At 33.9% G+C, this 12,671-nt stretch overlaps 1 protein-coding gene across 9 annotated transcripts in view; it reads right to left on the reverse strand.

Moving 5' to 3' along the window:
- Positions 1–12,671, reverse strand: part of PARP4 (poly(ADP-ribose) polymerase family member 4) — a 123,104-nt gene that overhangs the window by 72,560 nt on the left and 37,873 nt on the right. For all 9 annotated transcript variants that reach the window (XM_074303726.1, XM_074303723.1, XM_074303721.1 and 6 more), the window contains one exon: positions 2,387–2,511. In XM_074303726.1, coding sequence (XP_074159827.1) covers positions 2,387–2,511 — 125 coding nt within the window. The remainder of the gene's footprint in view (positions 1–2,386; positions 2,512–12,671) is intronic.

The raw sequence follows: 12,671 nt of genomic DNA on the forward strand, positions 1-12,671 counted from the left end.
TTACTCACTAGAGAAAGTATGTGAGTTTAGTGTGTGAGTAATTACAACTACTCTTTTCTATCCTGGTACTGTGTCCTGGCTCCTGCTAGTATTATTCCTCTTTTCTCTGACACCATGATCTAGAATTACATATGGGCAATGCAACAGAATCCTGATCCTAGTGCTAGGAAAGAGTTCCCTATAATTTCCTTTTGACTAGTAGTCCAACCTCTTTACTATCTATGGGCTGGGAGCATGAATTCAGCTACCTCCAAAGCCTGCTCTTGGCTTGTGAGGAAAGTGTTCCACTTTCACTCTGCAGAGATAGATCTTTCCTATCAATCGTTTAAGGTGTTTTGGGCTGGAAAAATGATTTACTTTGTTGATTTTGCCAATTCAAAATTCATTTTGAGGCATTATCTTAATGTTTCTTGGAGAAACATTTGCAAGAGCCCAGATGGATCTCTGTCTTTCCTCTGCCATCTTGGCTGTGCCCCAATCTACATTTTTATTCAAAAGAATCATCTTCATAATTACAGGACTGGTGATACTAGATAACATTCCTATAAAAAGGATTTGTTGTTCACTTGTTTCAGTTTTGTTAGATTCTTTGTGACCCTTTTTGAGATTTTCTTGGCAAAGATACTGGAGTGGTTTGTCATTTCTTTCTTCAAATCATTTGACAGATGAAGAGACTGAGGCAAATAGGACCAAGTGACTACCCAGGGTCACACAACTAGTAAGTAAATGCTTGATGTCAGATTTGAACTCAGAAAGTTAAGTTTCTGATTCCAGGCCTGGAACTCTATCCATTGTACCATTTATCTGCCCATGAAAAGGATTAGGGAATTTAAACAGACTAAATTAACCATGATTCAAATGGTTAATATGACAAGCAGAAAAAGTTAATATGATTTTAGGTTCTGGGTTTTTTTTTTTGTTTGTTTGTTTGTTTGTTTTTGTTTTTTTGTTTGTTTTAAGAAAGGCAGACTATGCAGGACTAGGTGATAATCCTACTAAATTTCTGTTCTGATCAGACCCCATATAGAATATCATGCTCAGTTATAGACACCATATTTTAGGAAGAGGTAGACAAACCAGAATATGTCTAATAAAGAGCAAACAGGATTGTGATAGCATTGGAAAAGCCACACTACTGAAGAACTTGTTGAAGGAAATTTGAAAATGTAGCTTGGAAAAGAGACTTAGAGGCTAATAATAATAATAATAGGCTTCAAGTCTCTGATGAGCTTTTAAGTAGATGTTTAAACTTGTTCTGTTAGGATGGGTGGAAGCTGCAGAGAGACAGATTAAGGCTTGATTTAAGAAAAAATTTCCTAAGATTATGGCAGCTTTTTTCTTTTAGTGGCAAGAAACTGGGAATTAAGTGGATGCCCATCAATTGGAGAATGGCTGAATAATTTATGGTATATGCATATTATGGAATATTATTGTTCTATAAAGCAGGATGATTTCAGAGAGGCCTGGAGAGACTTCCATGAACTGATGGTAAGTGAAGTGAACAGAACCAAGAGATCATTGTACATGGCAACAAGATTATATGATGATCAATTATGATGGGCGTGGTTTTTCTATAATGAGATGATTCAGGCCAGTTCCAATAGTCTCGTGATGATGAGAACCATCTACGCCCAGAGAGAGAACTCTGGGAACTGAATATGGATCACAACATAGCATTTTCACTCTTTTTATTGTTGTTTGCTTGCATTTTGGTTTCTTTCTCATTTTTTCCCTTTTTAATCTGATTTTTCTTATGTGGAATTATGTGGAAATATTTTTCTTATGTGGATAATTGTGGAAATACATATAGAAGAATTGCACATGCTTAACATATATTGAATTACTTACTGTCTAAGGGAGGGGTGAGTAAAAGGGAGGGAAAAAATTCGGAACACAAGGTTTTGCAAGGGTAAATTTTGAAAATTATCCATACATATGTTTTGAAAATAAAAAGCTTTAATTAAAAAAAAATTCCCAAGATTAGAGATGCCAAATACTAAAATGGGATCTTTTGGGAAGTAAATGAGTGTCCTCTTACTAGTGGTCTTTAAGTAAAAGTTGGATAATCATTTGTCATTGATGAAATAAAGGTGTTTTATGGTGAGGTACAGACTAGACTAGATTGCCCCTGAAGTCCCTTCTAATTCTGAGGTACTGTGACTATGATTATGTGATCCTAAGTTTCTTATTATCATAAGAGTTTTTTAAAGTTATAGAGAATCAGGCAATTAGTGTCAGGACCCAACAATGTATGTAACTATTTAAATACTAATTTAGTTTTAGAAAACTATACATTTCAAAGAGCTCACCACAATGTAATAAAATTAAGAAGATCTAGCTGTTACAGTGTTATTTATTAAATACAACACAACAATACATGCCATACCTGGGCTATGAAGTCCATTATTCTTCCCTTGATATGAATCTCTTCAAGAGGGACTTGAATCCCAGAGAGATCTTGAAGGCCAGCTTTTATGTTGATGAAAGGGTTGGTATCTGGTAATGCATAATCTAAATAGTAACAATTTAATTGTTAGTTTTTTAAAGGTGTTTTTGTTTAGTATGATTTTTTTTATTACCTTGCCTATTACCATTTTCCTTAGTCTAATATGCTTATACTTTATGGTATATATAAAAATATCAATTTGTTTTGAGTAGCAGAAGATGAAGTGTAAATAAATACAACTTGCAGACAGCAAAGAGCTGACAGAATTTGCAAAAAAATTTTTTTTTTAAATTTTAAGACTTGTTCCATTTATCCCTCTTTTTTTCTCTTAGTGTTTTAAATAAGAAAACATCCAACATTTTCAGCATTTAAAAAATATATAATCAAAATTCAGTATATTTCTTGAATGGTTAAAATTTATTTTTTGGTATATGGTATATCTCAAGGACTTACAAAACTATTAAATTCAAGACACTCTTTGGTTGCTTATATATGTGATAACTCATAAGTTATCATATGATCTATAATATTTTATGAGTTTAAAAATTTATTATTTACTTTTAGCACTTGTTTTCTGAAGTTTTAAATTTAATTTTAAAATTTAAATTTTAAGTTTCAGATTCTCTCCCGCTTCCCACACCCTCCCCTCACACTGAAGAAGCAAGCAAAATTATATCAGTTGTACATGTGAAATCATACAAATATTTCTATATTAGCCATATTTTTAAAAAAGCAAGAAAATAAAAAGAGAAAAATATTTTTCAATTTTCACTTGGAGTCTATCAGTTATGTCTCTCTGGAGGTTCATAGCATTTTTTCATCATTAATCTTTTTGGAACTATCTGGGATCACTATTTTTTATTTTTTTTTTAATATTTTATAGCTTCTTATTTACAAAACATATGCATGGATAATTTTTCAACATTGACCCTTGCAAAACCTTCTGTTTTTAAGTTTCCCCTCCTTCTCCCTACCCACTTCCCTACATGGCAAGTAGTCCAATACATGTTAAATATGTTAAAGCATATGTTAAATTCAATATACGCATACATATTTATACAGTTATCTTTTGCATAAGGAAAATCAGATCTAGAAAGAAAGGAAAAAACTTGAGAAAGAAAACAAGAATGTAAGCAAACAATAACAGAAAGAGTAAAAGTGCTATGTTGTAGTCCATACTCATTTCTCGTAGTTCTCTCTCTCTGGGTGTAGCTGATTCTCTTCTTTACTGAACAATTGGAACTGGTTTGAATCATCTCATTGTTGAAGCCACATCCATCAGAGTTGATCATCGTATAATCTTCTTGTTGCCGTGTACAATGAACTCCTGGTTCTGTTCATTTCACTCAGCATCAATTCATGGAAGTCTCTCCAGGCATGGAAACTGAATGGATGCCCATGAATTGGAGAATGGCTGAATAAACTGTGGTATATGAGTGTTATGGCATATTATTGTTCTTTAAGAAATGATCAGCAGGATGTTGTAAGATACAGAGACTTACATAAACTGATGCTCAGTGAAATGAGCAGAACCAGGAGATCATTGTACATGGCAACAACAAGATTATACGATGATCAACTCTAATGGATGTGGCTCTCTTCAACAATGAGATGATTCAAACCAGTTCCAATTGTTCAGTAAAGGAGAGAATCAGCTATACCCAGAGAGAGAACTATGGGAAATAAGTGTGGACCACAACATACATTTCCACTCTTTCTGTTATTGTTTGCTTGCATTTTTGTTTCCTTCTCAGGTTTTTTTCTTTCTTTCTAGATCCGATATTCCTTGTGCAGCAAGATAACTGTATAAATATGTATACATATATTGGATTTAACATATACTTTAACATATTTAACATGTATTGGACTACTTGCCATGTAGGGGAGGGGGCGGGGAGAAGGAGAGGAAAAGTTGAAACAGAAGGCTTTGCAAGGGTCAATGTTGAAAAATTACCAATGCATATGTTTTGTAAATAAGAAGCTATAATAATAATAAACAAACAAACAAAAAAAAAAAACAAAACAAAAAGGGCTGCCACAAACATTTTTGCACATGTGGGTCCCTTTCCCTTCTTTAACATCTCTTTGGGATATAAGCCCAGTAGTAATACTGCTGGCTCAAAGGATATGCACAGTTTGATAACTTTTTGAGCATAGTTCCAAATTGCTCTCCAGAATAGTTGGATTCATTCACAATTTCACCAACAAAGTGTTGGATCACTATATTGATCAGAGTTGCCAAGTCTTATAGTTGATCATCACTACAACATTGCTGTTACTGTGCACAATGGTTATTTTTACTTTACTCTGCATCAATTCATATAGGTCTTGCCTTATTTTTCTGAAACCATCTCTCTTGTCATTTCTCATAGCACAATAGTACTCTATCACAATTATATGCTACAATTTGTTCAGCCATTGCCCAATTAACGAGATCCCCTTGATTTCTAATTCTTTGACACCACAAAAAGAACTGATATAAATATCTTTATTTATATTTTCCTTTTTTTTTAATCTCTTAAGAGATACAGGCCTAGTTGTGGTATTGCTGGATCAAAGGATATGCATAGTTTCCTAGATCTTTGGTCCTAGTTCCAAATTGTTCTGCAGAATGACTGAAGCAATTCACTACATTCACTAGTTTACATATTGCCCCCATACACACACTCCCCTTCAGCACCTGTCATTTCCAACATGTGTGAGGTAATACTTAAGGGTTAAATTTTTAAAATGTCCTTCTCTAATCAAAAGTGATTCAGAACATTTTAATATGCTTATATATAGCCTTGACTTCTTTTTCTGAAAACTACTTGCTAATGTTCTTTGACCATATCAATTGGAGAATGGTTTTTATTTTTATAAATTTATTATTTATTATTATGTTTTAAAATTTATACATCTATTCTTAGTATATATTTGAGAAATGAGGCCTTTATCAGAGAAACTTGTGGTAATAACATTTTCATGGGAGGCAGAGCCAAAACAGCAGAGAAAAAAAAGATAGAAACTCACATGAGTTCTCCACAAAATCCCTCGGAAAATCCTTAAATAGTGCTAAAAAACAACTCTAGAGCAGCAGAATCCCCCAAAAGGTGGGATGAAATAATTTTCTGGCAAAGACAACTTAGATGATAAGAAGGAAAAGTCTGTTGATCCTGTGTGAGAGGGAAGCACAGACCAGGCCTCAATAAACCAGGAGCAGAACTTGGGAGTCACTGATGGCAACAGCTGCTCCTGGAGGTCTCAGTTGAACAACTGATCAGAAAGAGATTTTGGGGTCTCTTTGTAAGACTTGAGGTAGGACTCTGTTGCTTTGCCCATACTTGAATCTAGATCCAGTTCTGGATGTCAGTCCCAGGATGACGAGGATCATTTGCACACTCCAGCTTGTGGACATAGTGGAGTGGGGACCTTTATCATAGTTCCACATAGCAGAAAAGAATGCTTGTGATGGCTCACAGACTAGAGCAGAGGCCAGGAGAGTAGTAAACACAGATTCACTTAGTTCAAACCATCTTGAAAGAACTGAAAAACATACAGATCCCTAGAAGTATTTTGGAAAACTGCTGCACAAAACCCCTGAAGCTTGGACAGCATGCCCCACCCAGAAAGCAGAATCTCACTTTAACAAAGGGTTAAAAATTAAGGAATAAGCTGGGAAAATGAAAAGACAACAGAAAAAATTCCTGATCGTAAAAGTTACTATCCTAACAAGGAAAATCAAAATGAATACTCAGAAGATAACAAAGTCAAAGCTTCTACATCCAAAGCCTCTAAGAAAATATAAGTAAGAAAAACATGAATTTGCCTCAGGCCACACAAGAGCTCAAAAAGGATTCTGAAAATCAAATAAGAGAGGTAGAAGAAAAATTTGAAAGAAAAATGAGAGTGAAAATCTTTTCAAGAAAAAAATTCTAAGATCATAAAAAATGAGTTAATAGTTTAATAAAAGAAACACAAAAAGTACTTTAGAAAATGCCACCTTCAAAAATAGACTAGGCCAAACAGCAAAAATGGTACAAAAAGCCAATGAGGAAAAGAATGCCTTAAAAAGCAAAATTGATCAAATGGAAAAAGAGGCGCAAAAACTTACTGAAGAAATTAATTCCTTAAAAATTAGAATTGAGCAAATGGAAGCTACTGACTTTATAAGAAATCAACAACAACAACAACAACAAAAATTAAAGACAATGTGAAATATCTCATTGGAAAAAAAGCTAAGCTGGAAAAGAGATCCAAGTGAGATAATTTAAAAATTATCAGACTACCTGAAAGCCATAATCCTAGACATCATTTTTCAAGATGTCATTAAGGAAAACTACCTTAATATTCTAGAATCAGAGGTTAAAATAGAAATTGAAAGCATCTACCAATGATCTCCTAAAGATATTCTAAAATGAAAACTCCCAGAAATATTATAGTCAAATTTTAGAGCTCTCAAGTCAATGAGAAAAAATTGTATGTAGCCAGAAAGAAACAAGTCAAGTAGTCATAGTCAAGATAACACATGATTTAGCAACTTCTATATGAAAGGATCAGAGAGCTTGTAATATATTACAAAAGGCAAAGGAGTTATGATTATAACCAATTATCATGTATCTAGCAAAAGTGATTAATAATCCTTTAGGGGGGGGAATGGACATTTCATGAAATAGAGGATTTTCAAGCATTTTTAATGAAAAAAATCAGAGCTGAATAGAAAATGTGACTTTCAAAAACAAGACTCAAAAGAAGCATAAAAAGGTAAACAGGAAAGGAAAATCATAAAGGACTTAAAGTTAAACTGTTTACATTTCTCCATAGAAAGTTGGTACTTGCAACTCATAACAACTTTCTCATTATTAGGACAGTTTGAGGAAATATACATAGATAGAGGAGGTCACAGCTGTGAGCTGAATATGAAGAGATAGCTAAAAAACAAAACAAAAAAAAAACAAAACCTAAAGTGTGAGAGAGGAAAACACTCAGAAAAAAGGGAAAAGGGAGAAGTGGAATGAGGTAAATTATCTTACAAAAAAGAGGCAAGAAAAAGCTTTCACAATGGAGGGGGAAAGGGGGATGATGAAGAAGAATGAGTGAACCTTACTCTTATTAGAATTAGCTCAGAGAGAGAATAACAAAACTACTTCACTGTACTTAGAAATCTATCTTACCCTGTAAGAAAATGGGAGTGGAAGGAAGTAAGGGAATGGGGATGAAGAGGGAGATGATGAGAGTGAAAACAGAATAAATGGGGGGGGGGATATTATGGGGGAAATAGGGGATGTAATAGCAAATAAGAAAAAAAATTGCGGAGCAAGTTAAAGGCTTTATTTCACAAACCTATAGAGAACTGAGTCAGATTTATAAAAATAAGAGTCATTCCCCAATTAATAAACGAGCAAAAGATATCTACATTTTTCAGATGAAGTAATCAAAGCTAATTATAGCCATTTGAAAAAAATGTTCTAACTCACTATTGATTGGAAAAATGCAAATTAAAATAATTTTGAGGTACTTCCTCATATCTATTGCATTGGCTGAGAGGAGAAAAAGAAATTGACAAATGTTAGAAGAGATGTTGGAAAAATGAGACATATAGGGCAGCTAGATTGTCCAGTGAATAGAGCACTGGGCCTGTAGTGTGAAGGATCTGAGTTCAAATTTGGCCTCAAACACTTAACAATTCCTAACTATGTAGTCCTGGGCAAGAAACTTAACCCCAATTGTCTTGCCAAAAAAGCACAAGAAAACAAGGAAAGAAAGAATTAATGCATTATTGGTAGAGTTGTGAAGTGATTCAACTATTCTGTACAACAATTTGGAGCTATCCCCAAAGGTCTATAAGACCTTGCATATTCTTTGATCACTACTAGGTCTGTATCCAAAAAAGAAAGAAAGAAAAAAAAAACCAAATAGGAAAAGGATCTATATGAAATTGAGAGGACACCCATCAATTAAGGAATAGCTGAATTGTGATATGTGATTGTGCTTAAGAAATGATGAATATTTTTTTAACAATGAGATGATTGAGGCCAGTTCTTACATTGGGTCATCTACATCCAGAGAGAGGACTAAAGGAATTGATTGTGGATCACAACACAGCATTTTCACTCTTTTTGTTGTGGTTTGCTTGCATTTTGTTTTCCTTCTCATTTGTTTCCCTTTTTGATCTGATTTTTCTTGTGTAGCAAGATAATTGTATAAATACGTGTACATATATTGGATTTAACATATATTTTTAAACATATTTAACATATGTTGGGTTGCTTGCCATCTGGGGGAGGGAGTGGGAAAAGGGGGAGAAAATTTGGAATGCAGGGTTTTGCAGGGTTCAATGTTGGGAAATTATCTGTGCATATGTTTTGAAAATAAAAAGCTTTAAGAGGGAAAAAAAAAAAAAGAAAAAACTTTTTAAAAAAATGATGAGCAAGATACTCTCAGAAAAACCTGGGAAAGATTTACATGAGCTGATGCTAAGTTAAATATACTATATACAAAGTAAAAGCAATATTGTAAGATAATCAGCTGTGAATGACTTAGCTATTCTCAGCAATGCAATGATCTAAGATTATTCTGAAGATCTCATAATGAAAAAATGCAAAAGAACTGATGGTGTCTGAACGTAGAATGAAGCATACTTTTTTTACTTTTATTTTTCTTGGGGGTTTTGTCTTGGTCTAGGTTTTCTTTCACAATATGGAAATGTTTTATATGACTACATGTATATAACCTATATCAAATTGCTAGCCTTCTTAATGGGGTGATGAGGGCAGGGAGGAAGGAAGGGAAAGAATTTGAATTCAAAGTTTTATGAATGTTAAAAATTGTTTTTACATGTAATTGGGGAAAAGAAAATCCTAAATAGAAAAAATCCACAACATTTTCAAGGCAACTCTTAACTTATTCACTAAATCATACTCAGCTCACAGAGAATTCCTTAGCTGATAAAATCACTGATTCTTATCTTATTAAATTCATTATGGTAAATAACTTTCAAATATTATTGTTTATAGAAACTTTTGAATATTTGTGAGAAGCAAGTATGTAGATATGTTTATCCTTTATCTGCATAGAAATATGTGTATGTAAGTATACATGGTGCATTATTTCTTTTCTTTCTACACATTCTCATTTACTGGTTTCATCATCTCTCATAGGTTATATTATCACTTCTCTGCTGAAGACTTCCAGATCTATATATTTAATCTGAGTCTCCTTCCTGAGGTTCACTCCTGTAGCACCAACTGCTTATTGGACATTTTAAATTGAATGTTCCCATAGCAGTCTCAAAAGCAACATTCTCTAAATAGAACTTATTATTGTTCCCTTCAAACCCACACTATAAATTAAAATTTTGTTTCTGTTGAAGGTATGTACTTTTTGATCTCCCTGTTTTGCATCCTCTTTGACAAGCTTTTCCTCTTAGTTTTTTCCTCACCCTACACATATAATCCGGTGCCAAATCTTGCAGTTACTTGTTCCTCAGCACAACTTTTTATCTCTATACCTTTCTCACAGGTGTAAGTCTTGAAGTTCATAGGCCACAATCTTCTGAAGGGAACCAAATCAGATTAAAGCAAAATTGAAAAATGTTTAAAATAAATAAAAATACAGTACAATATAAAGTTAATTTGTGGTTTTCTAAGCCAATATACAAACAAAATGGATCTGTTTCCATATAAGCCTGACATCTTTGCCTTTGACCTTGGACTATTAGAAAGACCTCCTAATTGGTTTCTCTGTCTCAAATCTCTTCCTGCTCCAATCTATCTTGCAAAAAGAAGTTGCCAAAATTATTTTTATTAAATATAAATCTGACCTTGTCACTCCATGACTCAATAAACTCCAGAAAGCTCCCTCTTGTCTTTCTCTAGGATAAAATATAAACTTCTATTTCATGCATTTCATGTACCTGACCTCAACTTCTCTACCAAGCTGCATTAACATGCTTCCTACTTGTACACTTTCTCGGTTAGTCCAAGTAGCTGGAAATTGCTGTTCCTGCTATTCCACTCTCCACTTCTTCTCCCTTTCTCAGTGGACTGTTCACCTCCTTACTTTTGCTTCAAAAATTTTATTTCAAGTCTCAGTTTAAGCACTACCTTTAACCTCACCTTCCTAAACCCTTTCCTCCCAATTGCCCAGGACTTCCCCTTCTTTTAACTATGTGACATTATGGACTTACTCAGTATACATGTACACACACACACACACACACACACACACACACACACACACATTGGGCAACCTTCCCTTCCTCCCCAGTGTGTAAGCTCTTTGAGGGTAGGGAATGTTTCATTTTTATCACTGTGAGTGCAAGTAGCTGATGTGAAGATCTCTCATAACCATAGACTAAATTAGGTAAAGCCTGCAGGCCTAAGTTTCAGCTTTTTAAAAAGGGGGGAAAGAAAGATTTATAACCTGTCAACATTCCAGTTCCTAATAAGGGAACACAACCTATATAACCAATCATAATGTATATGAGGGGTACTGGGGGTGGGTTGGGGCTTTTTCTTGAGTTGCTCTGTATAAAAGTTGCAAGTGGATTGGGCAGCAGCTCTCTCTTGGTTCCAAAAACATCCCTTTTGCTCAGAATTTGGATGACCGCCTGGCTCTCGCAAGATCCTGAATAAAGCTTTTATTCCATACCTTGATATAGTTCTGAGAGTTTAATTTTGGATAAAATTGTCCCACACATCTGTTATCTTCATTGCTCTACAGAATGCCTAGCACAAAATAGATATCTGATAAATGTTTGATTGATTGATTTTTAAATAGCCCAACGTTTTTCCAGACAGGAAATTCAGAATCTGCTAGCACTAAATTTCAGTAACCTAACTAATACAACATGAAAAAAGAAATGAAATGCTTATTCCTAGGATTTTAAGCATAATTATTAAGTAGAAGGAGGAGAAAGTTCTCTGTAGATATAAAGGAAATCATATTTTAGTTTTTGGAGTGCTGTTATTTAATACTCCTTCCACTAATACAGATTACAGTTCTGCTACTTTCTCAAAGTTGGGTTGAACAACTTTATTATGTGTTGGCCACCTTGATGATGAGCTTCTCCCAACTTGTCTAAAACAGATATATGATTTGTTATCTGTCTAGTACATAAAGCTTTTTGTTTTGTAGAAATTGTGAGAGCTTGCATTCTATTGATTATTTCTATGTTTTCATGAAGTATCAGAAGAAGTTTTCAAAAAAAAATCTGCAATCTCATCAATGAGGATACTTTCTCAAATAATATACTTTATAATCCAAACATGCCAGCCTATTCTCTATGATTTGTGTTTGCCTTCCCCTACAATTTCAGCACCAGTGATTTGCTCATCATGCTGGGGCTTTATTAGCTTTCTCGTATAATTAGTTATACCTTGCTCTTTCCACTTGACTAGCTCATCTTTTCAGTTCATTAATCTCTTTAACAACATCCTATGTTATGTCTTACAGTTTGTTCATGCCCTCTAGGTGGTTCTGCATGGCCTTTGGAGTAACAATTTAAATTCTTTGGAAAGATATATTGGAGATTATAGTATCCCATGATCTGTAGCTATATATCACAACCAGAAGAGTACTAGTATCTGAAAAAGTTTAAATAGAGACTTGTAACTTTCTAATTGCCCAAAATTAATTTAATATATTTTCCTCCTACTTGAGCCTAATTTAACGTCTATCTACAAATACTGGGAGAAGAACTCTACAAGTTGCTAATTCAACTGCTAACTTTATACTGTATAATAGTCTTCATTCACTTGCTTTTCCTGGGTAGGTAGTAAAGACATACTCTTTCCTGATTATGAATCTCAGCCATGAGGCTTGACACAATCAACCCAATGTCATCTGCAAAGAGAATTATATGGAGGAACTCAATATCCCTAAGAAATCCTTTTTCAACTTGAAGTTGGCCCTGGGTCTTTCCTTCATGACAAAAGCAACCAGCCTTGCAAGCATATGCCTTCCTTTGTTTTGCCTTAACTACTATAAATGTTAGAACATCAGCAAATAATATAATTTTGATTATACATTTTAAGAAATTTTGCATAATTTAGACATATACATGGATGTACCTTGTCAGAGAAGAGTTTTTAAGATAACATGCTGTTTTGCTGAATCAAATACTTTTCAATAGTTGAAAAATGAGAATACAGGCATCCTGTATTCTCATTTTTCAGTCAACCGTGTTATGCTTTAGAATATCATCTGCAAAAAGCCTGAATATTCCTTTCTAATGTACTCAAGA

This window comes from Sminthopsis crassicaudata, chromosome 3, assembly GCF_048593235.1.
Source record: "Sminthopsis crassicaudata isolate SCR6 chromosome 3, ASM4859323v1, whole genome shotgun sequence".
Classification (NCBI taxonomy): Eukaryota; Metazoa; Chordata; class Mammalia; order Dasyuromorphia; family Dasyuridae; genus Sminthopsis; species Sminthopsis crassicaudata.